We start from the raw sequence: 14071 nt of genomic DNA on the forward strand, positions 1-14071 counted from the left end.
GGAAATAAGCAAGGCTGCCTTAAATGTAGTTTCCTTATTGAACAGCAGAGAGCTCCAGTGAAGTAAGTATGACCATTTAAATGCAGTAATGATGCTGTGTAAAGAAATGGCAATTAAGAGCAAATATGATTCAAACCATCATATTTAGAACAATATATGTTATTTCTTCTTTTTCTTCTCCTTTCACACAACCACATTAATGTCCACCCTGAAATATGTTGTTTTCAATTGATATTTTTTAGTGTGTTAAAAATGTTGGGCTTCAGGATATAATGGAAACTTTTTTGGGGGGAAAAAACCAAACTACATTTGAACTTCAGGAGAACTAGGTGATCTCCCACAGTGAAGTTACATGACTTTGACTGGGCCATAAACTCACTTATTCTCAAGGCTCTAAATAATGCAGGAAGCTGCATGGAACAGAAGGCTTGGTTTTTTGAGAGACATATATTTTTGGAGAGATAGGTGTCTCCAAGAGCCCTACCAGATCCTTGAAAATAGTTAGGAAAAGTAATCTTGTGAATATGGAAGCCCCCTGTAGTATCTAGGAACCCTGAAGTTTAAGATAAAAGCAAGAGCTACCAGACCTCTGCCCCTATGGGAGACACATTGTAAGAAAGAGGCACAAGCCACTCATACCACAATTGCTTTCATCTTCTGAAATCCTCAAATTCACCTTCGAGTACAGCTCAAATGTAACTCTTCCTACTGCTAGGCTGTAGGGATAGGCTAATGACCCAAACTATCACATCCTTTTAAGCCTCCAAATGTCTCCTCTGCATGTGGAAAAGAACATTAGTCAAGCCACTTTCCACCCCTGCTATGTTGAGCACCTTATAACATAAACCCTGAAAGATAAATTCCCTGACCAACCAAATACCCTGTACAGATGTGGAATTTATGTCTTGCACTGTGACTATAGGCTGTATAGGTTATACCGATATATTATTTGAGAGAGAATGCTCTTTTATCCTGCATCCTAGCTATGACATCTGCATATAAAAAGAAGCCATGCAATGAATTCATCCACATCATGTCCATCCTATACTTTTTAGCTTCTCTTTCTCCTTATCATCTAATTCATTTGTTTTTAATTATTAATAGGTCAGGGTAAAAACATGTATACAATATCTTATCCCTAGTAGATTGGTGCAGGTGTTCACCTAGAGCAATGGTTCTCAACCTTTGGGTCCCCAGGTGTTTTGTCCTACAACTCCCATAAATCCCAGCCAGTTTACCAGCTGTTAGGATTTCTGGGAGTTGAAGGCCAAAACATCTGGGGACCCACAGGTTGAGAACCACTGACCTAGAGAGAATGTCTGCTCCCCTCTGTGCTGGGCTGGGAAGAAATCCCTAAATGGAAGTTCTATTGGTTAATATGAGAGACATTCAGTGAGATAGCTGTTGTGGCGTTTAAAAAGTTTTTGTCAAAACTTTAACAAATTCCCTAAAATCAGTAGATGTATAAATATTTCTGAAAGTTGGGGGGAATTATCCCCTGTTATCTTGTGTCATTGAATAGAAAATTTAAGGAGACAGCTCTTGTAGTTTTTTTTTTAAAAAAATGTTGTTTGTAAAAACTTGCCCAAAACATCCGCGGGTAAGTGAAATGTTCTGAAACTTTATGGGCTAATAGTGGTAAATGTGTTCTACCATTGTAGCAAGTTTCACCCCAATAGCTGTAATAATGAGGGAGAAAGGGTCCTTTGAAATTTTCCCAATTATAGTAATTATGCATAATTACTATAACAAAAAAGTAGAAAATTTTTGTTACTCTAGTTACAGTAATGAAAATTTGACTAATCATACTTTAGAAACACTTTAGAAATGAAATGCCAGCACCCTCTAATTTTATAATGACTTTGGAAACATTTTTAATCAATCATACATACCTAGTATCTGCCATCAATAATAATGCACGTTTAGTGGAATAATGAGTTTGTGCAATACAGTCTGTTACATCTCTCCTCTTTTCCTATTATTGTGCTGTTCAAGTTCAGCAAGGGATTCTGGATGCAGGTGCAGTTTAAATTGCTTTACTGTAGAGTGACACATACAGTCACAGTAGGTTTGACTCGAGAAAGAACCTCCTTCTACAGCTCTAGCTTTATTGCTTTAAATGAACAAAGTAGTTATTTCTATGACCTCAATATGGCCTCCTCCTCCTTCTTCCTCTTTTGAACAATTCAGTATCTTCTCCTCCTCATCCTCCTGCCTTTTTTAAAGAACAGATCAGTGACAAAAATAGTTTTTTTCTACAACAGAATTTTAGATCCCAAACATTTTAGATCCCAAACACATTGAAGCATCAAGAATTCATTGATATTCATTGCACCTTTTATGCTAGTCAGAGTAAAATGCTTCCTATGTTTATAGTTTAAATCTAAAAGTATAATTGTGATTCTATTTAATATGAATGGTTTCAATTAATATTTTCAAATAGGGGATTTTTAAAATTAAATCTTGTAAGAATTTTTGTCCATCTCTACGAAGGAGATATCTCTTGAATGTATTTTCCTCCATGTTTTAGCTCTAAACCTCCACTGAGGTTAACAAGAGTTCTCCATGCAGAACAAGAATGGGATAAGAAAGGCACAAGCATGCTGGAAATGTTTTATGAGTAAATTGCCTGCAGAATTTTCTTGCTGCATAGTAGAAAATATATAACAAATTTTAATTTGTTTCTATTCATTTGAAATGTCTAGGGAAAATGTTTCCACTGAAAATAAACAATGAATATGCTAAATCACCAAATCAGATTTACATATAGGAAAAAAGAAGAGTTGTTTTAGTACTATAATTGGCAAAAAGCAGTTTTCAATTTCCAAAAAGAAGAGTCACCAATACTCTATCTTGTAAACAGGAGCAGAACTTCCTTTCAACAGATCTGATGGTCCATAATCAGTGCTTAGACAAACAGCTCAGAGGTTTAGGAGAATCATCGGAGTAGCATTATTTTTATACAGTCAGGGCAACCAAGCCCCTTTCTGTGCTTTATCCTGCTCTAAATCTGATCTAAAAAGACCCTTTACCTCTCAGATTATTTCAGCTAGATGGCATGTCAAGCACAGGATAGTAAAGTGTATGGAGGTGGGGCGGGGTGGTGGTGGTAACTTCATGATAGGTACAATGTGGAGTGCTTACTTAAGTTTAGGTTTTACTGGTTCTGTAACCTATGCAATCCTCTAAAGCAGTGATCCTGTCCATTTCACTATTTTATAGCAAGACTAAGAACTTGACCAAATTACTCTTCTCCTCAGCCAGAAATTTCCCCAGACTTTTCAGGAAACGTTCGGATTTTATACATCTCTTTGGGTGGGCCATCTTTAATAAAGAGTCCACTGACGCCAACCCATACTTTTTACTATGAGATGATCTGACCATATTATTCTCCATCTACCCAATAGTAATAATAATAATAATAAAAAATCAAGTGCTAGATATGTCCTGCAGAACCGGTCCAACAATGAGGCGAATTAAGCGGTCACTTCAGGCGCAAAACATATGGGGGCGCAGTCGAGACTGCTTTTTCTGTTGACTTGTGGTAAAACATGATGTTTTGGTGCTTAATTTGTAAAATCTTAATGTAATTTGATGTTTAATAGGCTTTCCCTTAATCTCTCCTTATTATCCAACATTTTCACTTATCCAACTCTTTTATTTTTCAGTGATTGGTTTGGGGGGGGGGCACCAAAATTCTGTTCGCCTACACTTGAAAAATACCTAGGGTCAGCTCTGATGTCCTGTCACATGTGTTGAGCCACTGAAGCACTAAGAAAGTATCATAGTCATGGTCTCGTCGAGGTAGCCCCAGCATGGATACTGAAGTTTCCCAGAAGTTTGGAGGTTCTCCAGCACTACGTCCCAAGCTACCTTAGCCAGCTGAGTCCAAGGTTACTGATGTGCAATAGAATCCCTGGGTTGGTGTGGCACTGAGTATTCAACATCCTTGATCCACTGGGCTTTCGTTAGTCTTGCATGATACTCTGTTGGAAAACTTGCTACATCATGATGCCAATTTATATAACTGAAAAATGGAACTCATTAAAGCTCTGCTATCACTTACAGAGGAGCCCCGGTGGCGAAGTGTGTTAAAGCACTGAGCTGCTGAACTTGCAGACTGAAAGGTCCCAGGTTCAAATCCCGGGAGCGGAGTGAGTGCCCGCTGTTGCTCCAGCTTCTGCCAACCTAGCAGTTCGAAAACATACCAATGTGAGTAGATCAATAGGTACCGCTCTGGCGGGAAGGTAACGGTGCTCCATGCACTCATGCCGTCCACATGACTTTGGAGGTGTCTACGGACTCTTCGGCTTAGAAATGGAGATGAGCACCAATCCCCAGAGTCAGACATGACTGGACTTAACATCAGGGGAAACCTTTACCTTTTATCACTTACAGATATTTCATGCAACAGTTCAGATTGTTTTTATACATCTTTATTTTATCATCTTAAAACCATTTATGCCGCCTTGTAATTGGCAAGATGCATTTTCTTTCATCCCTTTCATGCCTACCTCAAATGTCTGAAGAGATTGGAGCATGTTTTCTGGTGTTGGAAAAAATAAGAGAAATAATTGAGACTCTGTTTTAAACCACGATATCAGTAGTTCACTTGGCATGTATATAAAACATGTAGATGGTAGCCTAAATCTAGTGTAGAGCCATTGAATGATAGACCATACATACTCTGTATACTCAGGTATACTTCTAAAAGTTTTAGTTAAAAAAATCAACCCCACTGCTCAATGTGAGTACTGTACCTTAACTCTTTTTTAAAACTATCTCCTTCTATGTGTAGAATGGTGAAAGACAGAAGTTTAGTCTATCCTGGGAGAACTGAAAAGGAATTCTAACCCCACTGTACTCTCTCTGACACTTCTGGCTTTTTTGAACACCTGGGTGAGGAAATGGCAGTGGCAGCCAGGAGTACCTCACTTCCTCTGTCAACATTGTTACTCTTTCCCTTCTGTGGACTGACCCTCAATTTATCATGGGTCATATCAAAATCCATGATTATGACCTCAAAACCTGCCCTCAGCTTATATATGAGATCAATTTGTATGTTACCATACATGGTAAATAGTGCCTTAATATTTTTCAGTGTGTCACACTCTGAGAATTTCATGCACTCACACATATGTAGCACTTGCAGTGTACTATATTTTCCAGGAGCCATGTGTCCATCAAGGAATGCACATATTTTAAAATAGGAATGGCTAAAATGCACATAATTGGGGGAAATTATGTAATATCACACAGTCTTTGGGATAAAGTTACATAAATTTGATAATCTATTCTAGACAAATGACTTATGAATTGAGAACATGAGCTAAAATTGCATAAATTTCAGTATGTTTGGAAAGCACACATTCTTGCAATCCATTACAAACCAAGGATATGAAGAAAATGTGAGTGGGATTTGGAGCAACTCAAAAGGAAATAAGAGACTCATAAATTTGTTCCTCTTTTGTTAATATATTTAGAAGTGATAGTGAGATATCTCCCTCTCTCTAACAGTGAGTTTACCCCTGTTTTAAATATAGGCAATCTCCTAGTTTCAAACATTTGACTTACAAATGACTCACAGTTAAGAACAGGGGTGGGACAGCAGGAAGTGAGGGAAACCTACCCCAGGAAGGGAAATTCACTCCTGAAAGAATTTCATAATGGAGAAAAGTGTTCTATCTCCACTGAAGCTTTATCACCAATCCTTGTTTCCACATCAAGCCAAATTTTTCAAAATCCAATTATCGCAGGGATAGAAAGTGAGGTGAAATCCTCTGAACAGGGGCACAGACAGCAAAACAAACACCACAGGGGTGTTAACCCTTCACTATGCTATCCAAAGCTAAAAAAAGATATATATGTTGGCTGGAGTTACACTTAGAAATGTACCTGTCCCAACTTGCAAACAAATTCAATTTAAGAACAAACTTATAGGACCTCCGAATTGCATTGGAGTTTAAAAAACAATTAGTGTTTTATTTAGAGACATGAAATTCACTTGTTATTTTTTAAAAACATTTTTTTTAAAAGACTCTGAAACTTAAGTGAGAAACATGATACTTATCGCTGGAAACACTACTGTTATGTACAGGGCAAACCAGCCTGATGACTTTCTAAAGGACAGTCTTCCTGGAATATTCAGTATCAACACCTATTAAACACAATTTATGGTCTTCAAGGGATAAAAAAATTTTGAGTTCAGGACTAGTCATGCTTTTACTATGCATAGTGTCTAATGAAGTAAGAGGATGGATTGATGAGTTTTTTGGGGGGATAAATTACTACAGCTGCTAGATGCAATTAGAGTTTACAGTACGTTCAAAGTCTCTGTAAAAACACCTTTAATTAATGGATTGAGTCTAATTATTTGTGCTTGGGGCTCAGAATTGTACCTCAGGTGAAAAGTAATTGCTTAAAAAGAGAAGTACTTGCTTGTCTCATTTTCTTCTTTCTAATTAGTTGTGGGAATTAATTTTTAAAGAACAAACAAAATTAGATGAAGTTTTATATTTGTTGTAAGAAAGTGATTGAAGGTGTGTTTGCAGTGCATAGTTCACTTCCATATATTTTCCTATTTGACATCTGGACTGTAGCTCTCTTTCAATTTACTACAACACTGCTTCTCAAACTAATATGGTAAATTGGCAATTATTATTTCAGAAGGGCCAGAAACATGCATTATATTTGTGCCTATTGGCTACAATTGCTTCTTTTTCTGCTAGAAGCTAATCAGAAATTGTCTGTGGAGTGGCATCATCCATAAGCTACCATTTAAGCAGCATTGCCATATTATGTCTCCTCTTTTTAATACAGCTTATCTAAGCAGTTACTAATAGGTGTGAAATTTCTATATTCTCTGAAGTTTCATTCTTTTACATTTAAAACACAGATTTTATACCAACATTTCTAATACAGGATCAGAATGTGAAAGTTTATGAATATGCATTTCAATATAGTAGAATTTAACATTTGAAATGGCTGTTATTACCTCTTCTCACTGCATGTCATGAAGATGAGCAAGCTAAAGATGGTAAATTATGATTATGTATCTGGACTGACATGGCCAGGAAGGGATACTCTTGATGGCCTCCATGGTCAGGAACCAGGATATTGCAGGGTACTGGAATGTGGCAGGTGATGCAGGTGAAGGGGTAGGCTAGGATTGGTACAGTCTCCCATCTTCAGTGCAATTTAATGTTTGCTCTGGGGCCAGATAGGGTTTTTTTTGCCTATCCCATATGTAAGGCTTTGGTGTACACTTTGACTTCCTTTTGGTAAAGGGTAGGGCTATAAAATTGTCTCTACAGATCCTGGGACCCAGAGGGTGAAGAAAGCATCTACTCTTGAGGTTGACCTGAGGGTTTTATAGGGTCCTGCAAGTTGAGTAGGTGTATCCTGGGTTTACTTTCCAGTAGGTGATTGGCTGAGTAGCAATCCAACTACTGAATTCAAAGGGCTGAGGTGCTTTGTATCCATGGGAAGACTGAAGAAGTGGTCTAGGGTGAACACTTGGCCTCAACTGGACCTACATCAGGTGGCATCTACCCCTTGCTCTTTCAATTCCAAGTAACCTAAATCTTATATAGTTCAAATAAAGTGGTCCCAATTTAACCCAATTTTCTATGTCTAATCTCATTATCCCACAGTTGATCATAAGTTGTTTTTTCTCTGAAGATATCTATTGAATCCATATCAGAACTGACAAGAAATGAAGTACTTTTTTACCTGAAAAATATATACGTTTCTAAACCCATCATGCATTTTGATGGTTAAAATCATCCACAAAATTGTCCATATATTTGAAAAGGGTGTTCATAGTGGTGGTTGGCATTTTTCAAATTATGTGGCAATGAATCTATTGCTATTTGAAAGTAGCTATTCCAGGTGCTGAACCTCTTTTGAATATAGGGTCCATTGTCTTGGATGGTTCCTGTACAAGCTGAACTTCCACTTGGATTTTCTGTTTCCCTGACATGAAAGGCACAAGCCACCACTGAATATGCATTTCTCAAAATAAGGTTGTTTGGAGTGGAAACATACATTCTAGATAAACAAATGCCAAAATATCCATGAGTGTCCATGCAGAGAAAAGAAGTCACACAAACTGAGAACATGGGCAAGTTGAGAATGCAAATGTGATTCTAAAAGGTGCCAAAAAATAAGACTAATTTTATAACCATATGCCAAGTCTGTCTGTCTTGCATCAATTCTTCAGTGATGCGATATCATCATCTTGACATGAATTGGCACTGGCCTCATTGCTGTGTTTTTGTTGTTCTACCCATGTAATAAATTACATGGTAAAAATGAAGGAGAAAAAATAATTAACTTGCTTTCACTTCCACTGCTCAAATAGAAATTATGCAAAATGTATTCTGCATCTGAATGTATTTTTTTTAATTTCTCCTTAAGTGCTAGATTAGTTGACTAAAAATTTAGCTGAGTGAAACTACAAATTACTGCAGATGCATTTTGGTTCTAGTGTGTTACCCTTTTTTATTATGTGCTATCATGTTGTTTCCAAGTTATGGTGAACCTATCATGGGGTTTTCTTGGCAGGACTTTTTCAGAAGTGGTTTACCATTGTCTTTCTCTCCTCCAGTCTTTTGTTGCCCAATCATGAACCCTATGGGCTTTCTTTTCCCTCCTCTTCATTCCATTCCTAATACAAAACTCTACATTTCTTTTTCTGGTTAGCTATAATTATTAGGCTTGCTCAAATAATTCGATTTCCCCGTTACCCGTTATTAATTCGTTATTTTCGTTTCTTTTGAAGCAATATACAGCCTTGATTGTCCACACGTCTGGATATCGTGGTTTCGAATCGCGAGAGGCCGTTTTTTCTTATTTCGTCGTTTTTTTCGTTAGGAAAAAAAGCTTTTGCAAATCACCCAAACTCCCACCATTCAGGCCCTTTCCTTTTGCCCCTCAGAAAAGGGGCGTCACGGGCTCAGCCAATGGGAGGGGGCGAGGGGGAAGAAGGCCGAGGAGGAGGAGGAAGACGGAGGGGGGAAATGGCCGCCGCCGCCGCCTCGCCTCAGCTCAGGCCTGGTGTCTCTCTGTGAGGCGGGAAGGCGGCGGATGGAGCCGGGAATGGAGAGACCGAGAGAGACAGAGACACGCAGAGATGGAGGCTGGCGCGGGGCCCGGCAGTGAGGAGGAAGAGGCCCGGGATGCGAGGGGGTGTGGGCCAGGCCTGTCCTCGGCTGCTCCCGGGGAGGGAGGGAGGGAGGACTACGACTCCCAGGGGCCCAGATTCGCACCCTCCCTCCCCCCAATACAGGTCTCCATACCACACTACATGAACTTGAATGGATACTGTGGTTGTGTTGTCGAAAGCTTTCATGGCCGGGATCACACTGTTGTATGTATTCCGGGCTCTATGGCCATGTTCCAGAAGCATTCTCTCCTGACGTTTCACCCACATCTGTGGCAGACATACTCAGAGGTTTTGACGTCTGTGCGAAGCTAGGCAAGTGGGGTTTATATATCTGTGGAAGGTCCAGGGTGGGAGAAAGAACTCTTGTCTGTGGGAGGCAAGTGTGAATGTTGCAATTGGTCACCTTGATTAGCATTGAATAGCCTTGCAGCTTCAAAGCCTGGCTGCTTCCTACCTGGGGGAATCCTTTGTTGGGAGGTATTAGCTGGCCCTGATTGTTTCCTAACTGGAATTCCCATTTTCTGGGTGTTGTTCTTTTACTGTCCTGATTTTAGCTTTTCTGTAGCTAAAAATGCATATAAAATTGATTCTATAGGGAGGATAAATGATTGGATTTCAACTCCTACAGCTTGGCTTTCTCTGCCAATAATGGTACCATACCAAACTAAACCTCCCAAGATTCTGTAGCAGTGAGCCATCTTGGATATTGTAAGGGATTTATTATTATTATTATTATTATTATTATTATTATTGTTATTATTATTAGACCTTGCTCCCAGGAAGGTGCCTTCGCTGTGGCTCCCAACTTATCTATCTATCTACCTTTCCACATATTCTCCACATTGTGTGTATGTGTATGTATATTATATACATGAGCCCCGATGGCGAAGTGTGTTAAAGCACTGAGCTGCTGAACTTGCAGACCGAAAGGTCCCAGGTTCAAATCCCGGGAGCAGAGTGAGTGCCCGCTGTTAGCTCCAGCTTCTGCCAACCTAGCAGCTTGAAAACATGCCAATGTGAGTGTATGTGGCAATGTGAGTTACCTTCCTCTGGCGGGAAGGTAATGGCACTCCATGTAGTCATGCCGGCCACATGACCTTGGAGGTGTCTATGGACAACACTGGCTCTTGGGCTTAGAAATGGAGATGAGCACCAACCCCCAGAGTCAGACATGACTGAACTTAACGTCAAGGGATACCTTTACCTTTACCTATACATACACACACACACACACACACACACATATGCAGGGACTATATATATATATATACACAGTATATATCACACACACACCAATTTAACAAAGTTTCAGCCACAAAAACAAAGTTTCTGAAGTAGAACAATGACTTTCACAGTAAAGACAACCCAATTTAACAGGAAATAAGACTTTCAAACCAGGAACAGATTTCTGCAATTATTAAAAAATGGTTTATTATAAAAGCTATGAAAATTCGCCAAAAATCAGAGGATAAGGGAAACGTTCCAAATTTTGGTGAGCTATCAGTGTTAAATGGGTTCTACCACTGTACCAAGTTTGAAGAAGATCACTCAAAAAATGAGGGTGGGAGAGTCCTGTAAATTCCTCTCCCTCTGTGCTGTTTTTGGGAATTGCGCATGCACGTCCGCCATTAACGAATTAATTTTGAAGATAACGAATTTTCGTTAATTTCGAATTTTTTGGGGGGCAAAATTCGGAAATACCTTCAGAAACGAAATGCTGCCCCCCTCTAGTTTTGAAACGAGTTTAGAATCAAATTTTTCGTGGATCGATCAAGCCTAATAATTATGGTCTATCATTACCAACAGAATCACATGGCTTACCATGGCTCTAGAATATGTATGATAACAACTACATGTCTGGTTTACTATTCCTCATTTGGCAGTGAAATACAGTAACCTGTGTGGAGCTTACTAAACTATAGCTCTTGCTATACATGAGGGGAGTGCAAAGAATATGGAAGCTAGGGATAGAAGGAAGCATGAACAGAAATATTTGAAGAGTGTGTGCTTCCACCTGAAAATGGCACAAGTAGTATGTTTTTACAAACATCCAACATTAGGCCTTTATGCAAAATGTTAATTTTGAAACTTTCTTTCAATCTCAAAAAAAAAATCAGGATTGACTAAGGTACAATCACTAAGGTCCTGTCTACACTGACCATTTAATGCAGTTTTAAAACAGTATTGAAGAAAGTGGTTTTGCTGTGCAGATAATTACAAAGGGAACCCCGGAACCAGTTTGAGGCCCTGATAATGAACACACAAACCACAGAGCATTTGCTTATTAAAGGCTTGCTTTTGCTGTGTTTGTTCTCTGGGTGCCACTGTTTGCAACTAGCTTCGAACTGCATTAAATGAGCAGTGTGGATGGGATCTAAGAAGCAAGACCTCAAAACAACTGAGAAAAAAGTGTTTGTGGAATGTTAATGGATAGTTGCAGGAAAAGAACCAGGGGGGTTGGAGATATGACTGGCTAGGTAGGTAATAGGAACCCTAAATAGGAGAACTTTATGCAGCAACAGTTTGTTTTAGGTTCTACTTGTACTAATGACTAGTCTTATCTTGTTTTACAGAATTACAGAGCAGTTCTTGTGGAAATCCTGGAGTTCCACCCAAAGGTGTTTTATATGGAACAAGATTTGATGTTGGCGACAAAATCAGATACAGCTGTGTGACAGGATATATTCTGGATGGACATCCCCAACTCACCTGTATAGCCAACTCAATAAATACAGCATCTTGGGATTTCCCTGTTCCTATCTGCAGAGGTAAGATAAGACACTAATTAGCCACTTAAGACTAGAAATTTAAGTACTATTGACTTCAGTGAAAGGATATGAGCTATGAAATCATTGATACATAAAACTACTTGGTTTTGGTGGATTTTTGTACCTGTCATTACTTAATAGTGCATGTTTAATTCAAGCTGCCAAAGAAAGGGTGCAAAAATATACATTACTTCTAAAGTACATGCTTACTTGGTGGGAAATTTATTGTGAATGAAATATGCTATGCATTTGACTATGTTCCACTCTTTTCTGAACCATAATGCAAACGTCTATTTATTGCAACAGAGAGAAGGGGAGATATTATTACCATATTTGATTTTAGAAATCAATAAGTCATCATGAGCATATTTGTGTTTGTGCAAATGAGGCAGTAGAAATTTTCAGCAACATTTATATTGCTCGTTTTACTAAGAGCAATATCTTGCTTTAATCATACATATTCTACAGACTATATTGAGCAGAAGATGGAAGAATTGTAATTTTTTTCTACTTTTTGGTAAGGATAAACAGAATATTGATAAGATCACTAGATGCCATGTGACTACTATTGTGACCTGTAGAAAGATGATATATCAGTGGTACATAGCAACAATAAAGAGATTTCTTAGATGTGCGTAGGCATCCTTATGAACAAACCTTGGCCTTAAGAGTGTTGTGACTATACTATTAAATATTAGAGGTGTGCATGAAGCCAAAAATCGGCCTCATTAGTATTTGTGAAATTTAGGTGGCCCCGTTTTGATTCTAAGTGTTTTGAAAAAATAGTAAGGGGTCTGTGTTGTATGTAATACAAAGTGCCAACAATGTCATTAGTTTTTTGTAACATTATTTGCCCATTCCTGCCAATGGGGACATTTCTGGTGCTCCTCTCCCTCATTTTTAGGGCTATTGGGATGACACTTGTTATAACTATAGCACACATTTTCCACTCCAAGCCCCCCAAGTTTCAAAATGTTTCACTCATCCATGGATTTTTAGGATTTTTTTGTGAAATTTTTACATACATACATACATATATATATATATATATATATATATATATATATATATATAACTGCAAGAGCTATTCCTTTGAATGTCTCTACATATGACACAACATAACCAGGACACTACTCCCCCCAAGTTTCAGAATGATTTGCACATCTACTTATTTTTAGAATATTTTTAAAGTTTTGCTCTCTCTCTCTCTCCTAACTCCACAAAAAAACAGACACTGGTGGGAGGGGGACGCTTTGCAGATTTCAGAAAATATTAAAGCACACACACACACACACACACACACACATATCACTTTGCACTGAATTGAATTATATTTTTTAAAACCAAAGGAAAGCAAAAATCCTAAATGGACCCCCCCCCCCCAAATGCAGAGAAAAAATGATCCTAAAAAGATCCAAAATTTCACTGTGATGATCCTAAAAGAAATCTTAAGCTGAGGCAAATTAAGCTTGCATAGCATACGTCACTATGGAATTGCTTGCCCACTACTCTAGATCTCCAGCTCTCTGTCACCTCACTCACAATGGTGACCGAGGCAATGTGCCTCCTAGATTCAAAGGAAATGTCAGGAGTGCCTCCTCCCTTACCTCTCCCTCAACCCTGATAGGCTAATAAGAGCATGTGACATACCAAGTTTGAAAAATCTCAGTAGAGTGTTGTTTTAATTAATTTGTGGGGATGGGGGGCACATGGCACTGGCTTCATAACATTGGTCATAAGTACAGATTTATTAAGTCACTTATGATGCACCTCTAGATTTTTGCTCAGCCGTACTAAATATGACTGTTATTTTGTTTATTTTATTTCATGTTAAAACCATCTTCTTTTTATTTTGGTCTATAATCAGAATGAATTATTACATTGAATCAGTTATCTTATTAAATTGAGGCAAATGCACATTTAAAAAAATCAAAATGCATAAATATCATGTGTTTCAGCTTTAGTCAAGAATGAAGCAGCTGAAAGTTATTCATAATAAAAACACTTATCTGAATGTATATAGCTATTATATAAAGTCATAAAATTACACTCTACATAAAAAGCAGTCATATGTAAGTCAATAGCTTTATGATCCGTTTTGCTTTCACTACCTGTTCCTTGGTTTTACTGACTAGTC

General features: G+C 38.3%; 1 protein-coding gene across 8 annotated transcripts in view; it reads left to right on the forward strand.

Annotated features, from left to right (window-relative positions):
• csmd3 (CUB and Sushi multiple domains 3) overlaps positions 1-14071 on the forward strand; it is a 709139-nt gene that overhangs the window by 211433 nt on the left and 483635 nt on the right. For all 8 annotated transcript variants that reach the window (XR_010005888.1, XM_062980075.1, XM_062980076.1 and 5 more), the window contains exon 4: positions 11740-11934. Coding sequence is in view for 7 of the 8 variants with exons in the window: in XM_062980075.1 (XP_062836145.1) it covers positions 11740-11934 (195 nt within the window). In the remaining variant the exon portion in view is untranslated. The remainder of the gene's footprint in view (positions 1-11739; positions 11935-14071) is intronic.

Source organism: Anolis carolinensis, chromosome 4 (genome assembly GCF_035594765.1).
Source record: "Anolis carolinensis isolate JA03-04 chromosome 4, rAnoCar3.1.pri, whole genome shotgun sequence".
Lineage (NCBI taxonomy): Eukaryota > Metazoa > Chordata > Lepidosauria > Squamata > Dactyloidae > Anolis > Anolis carolinensis.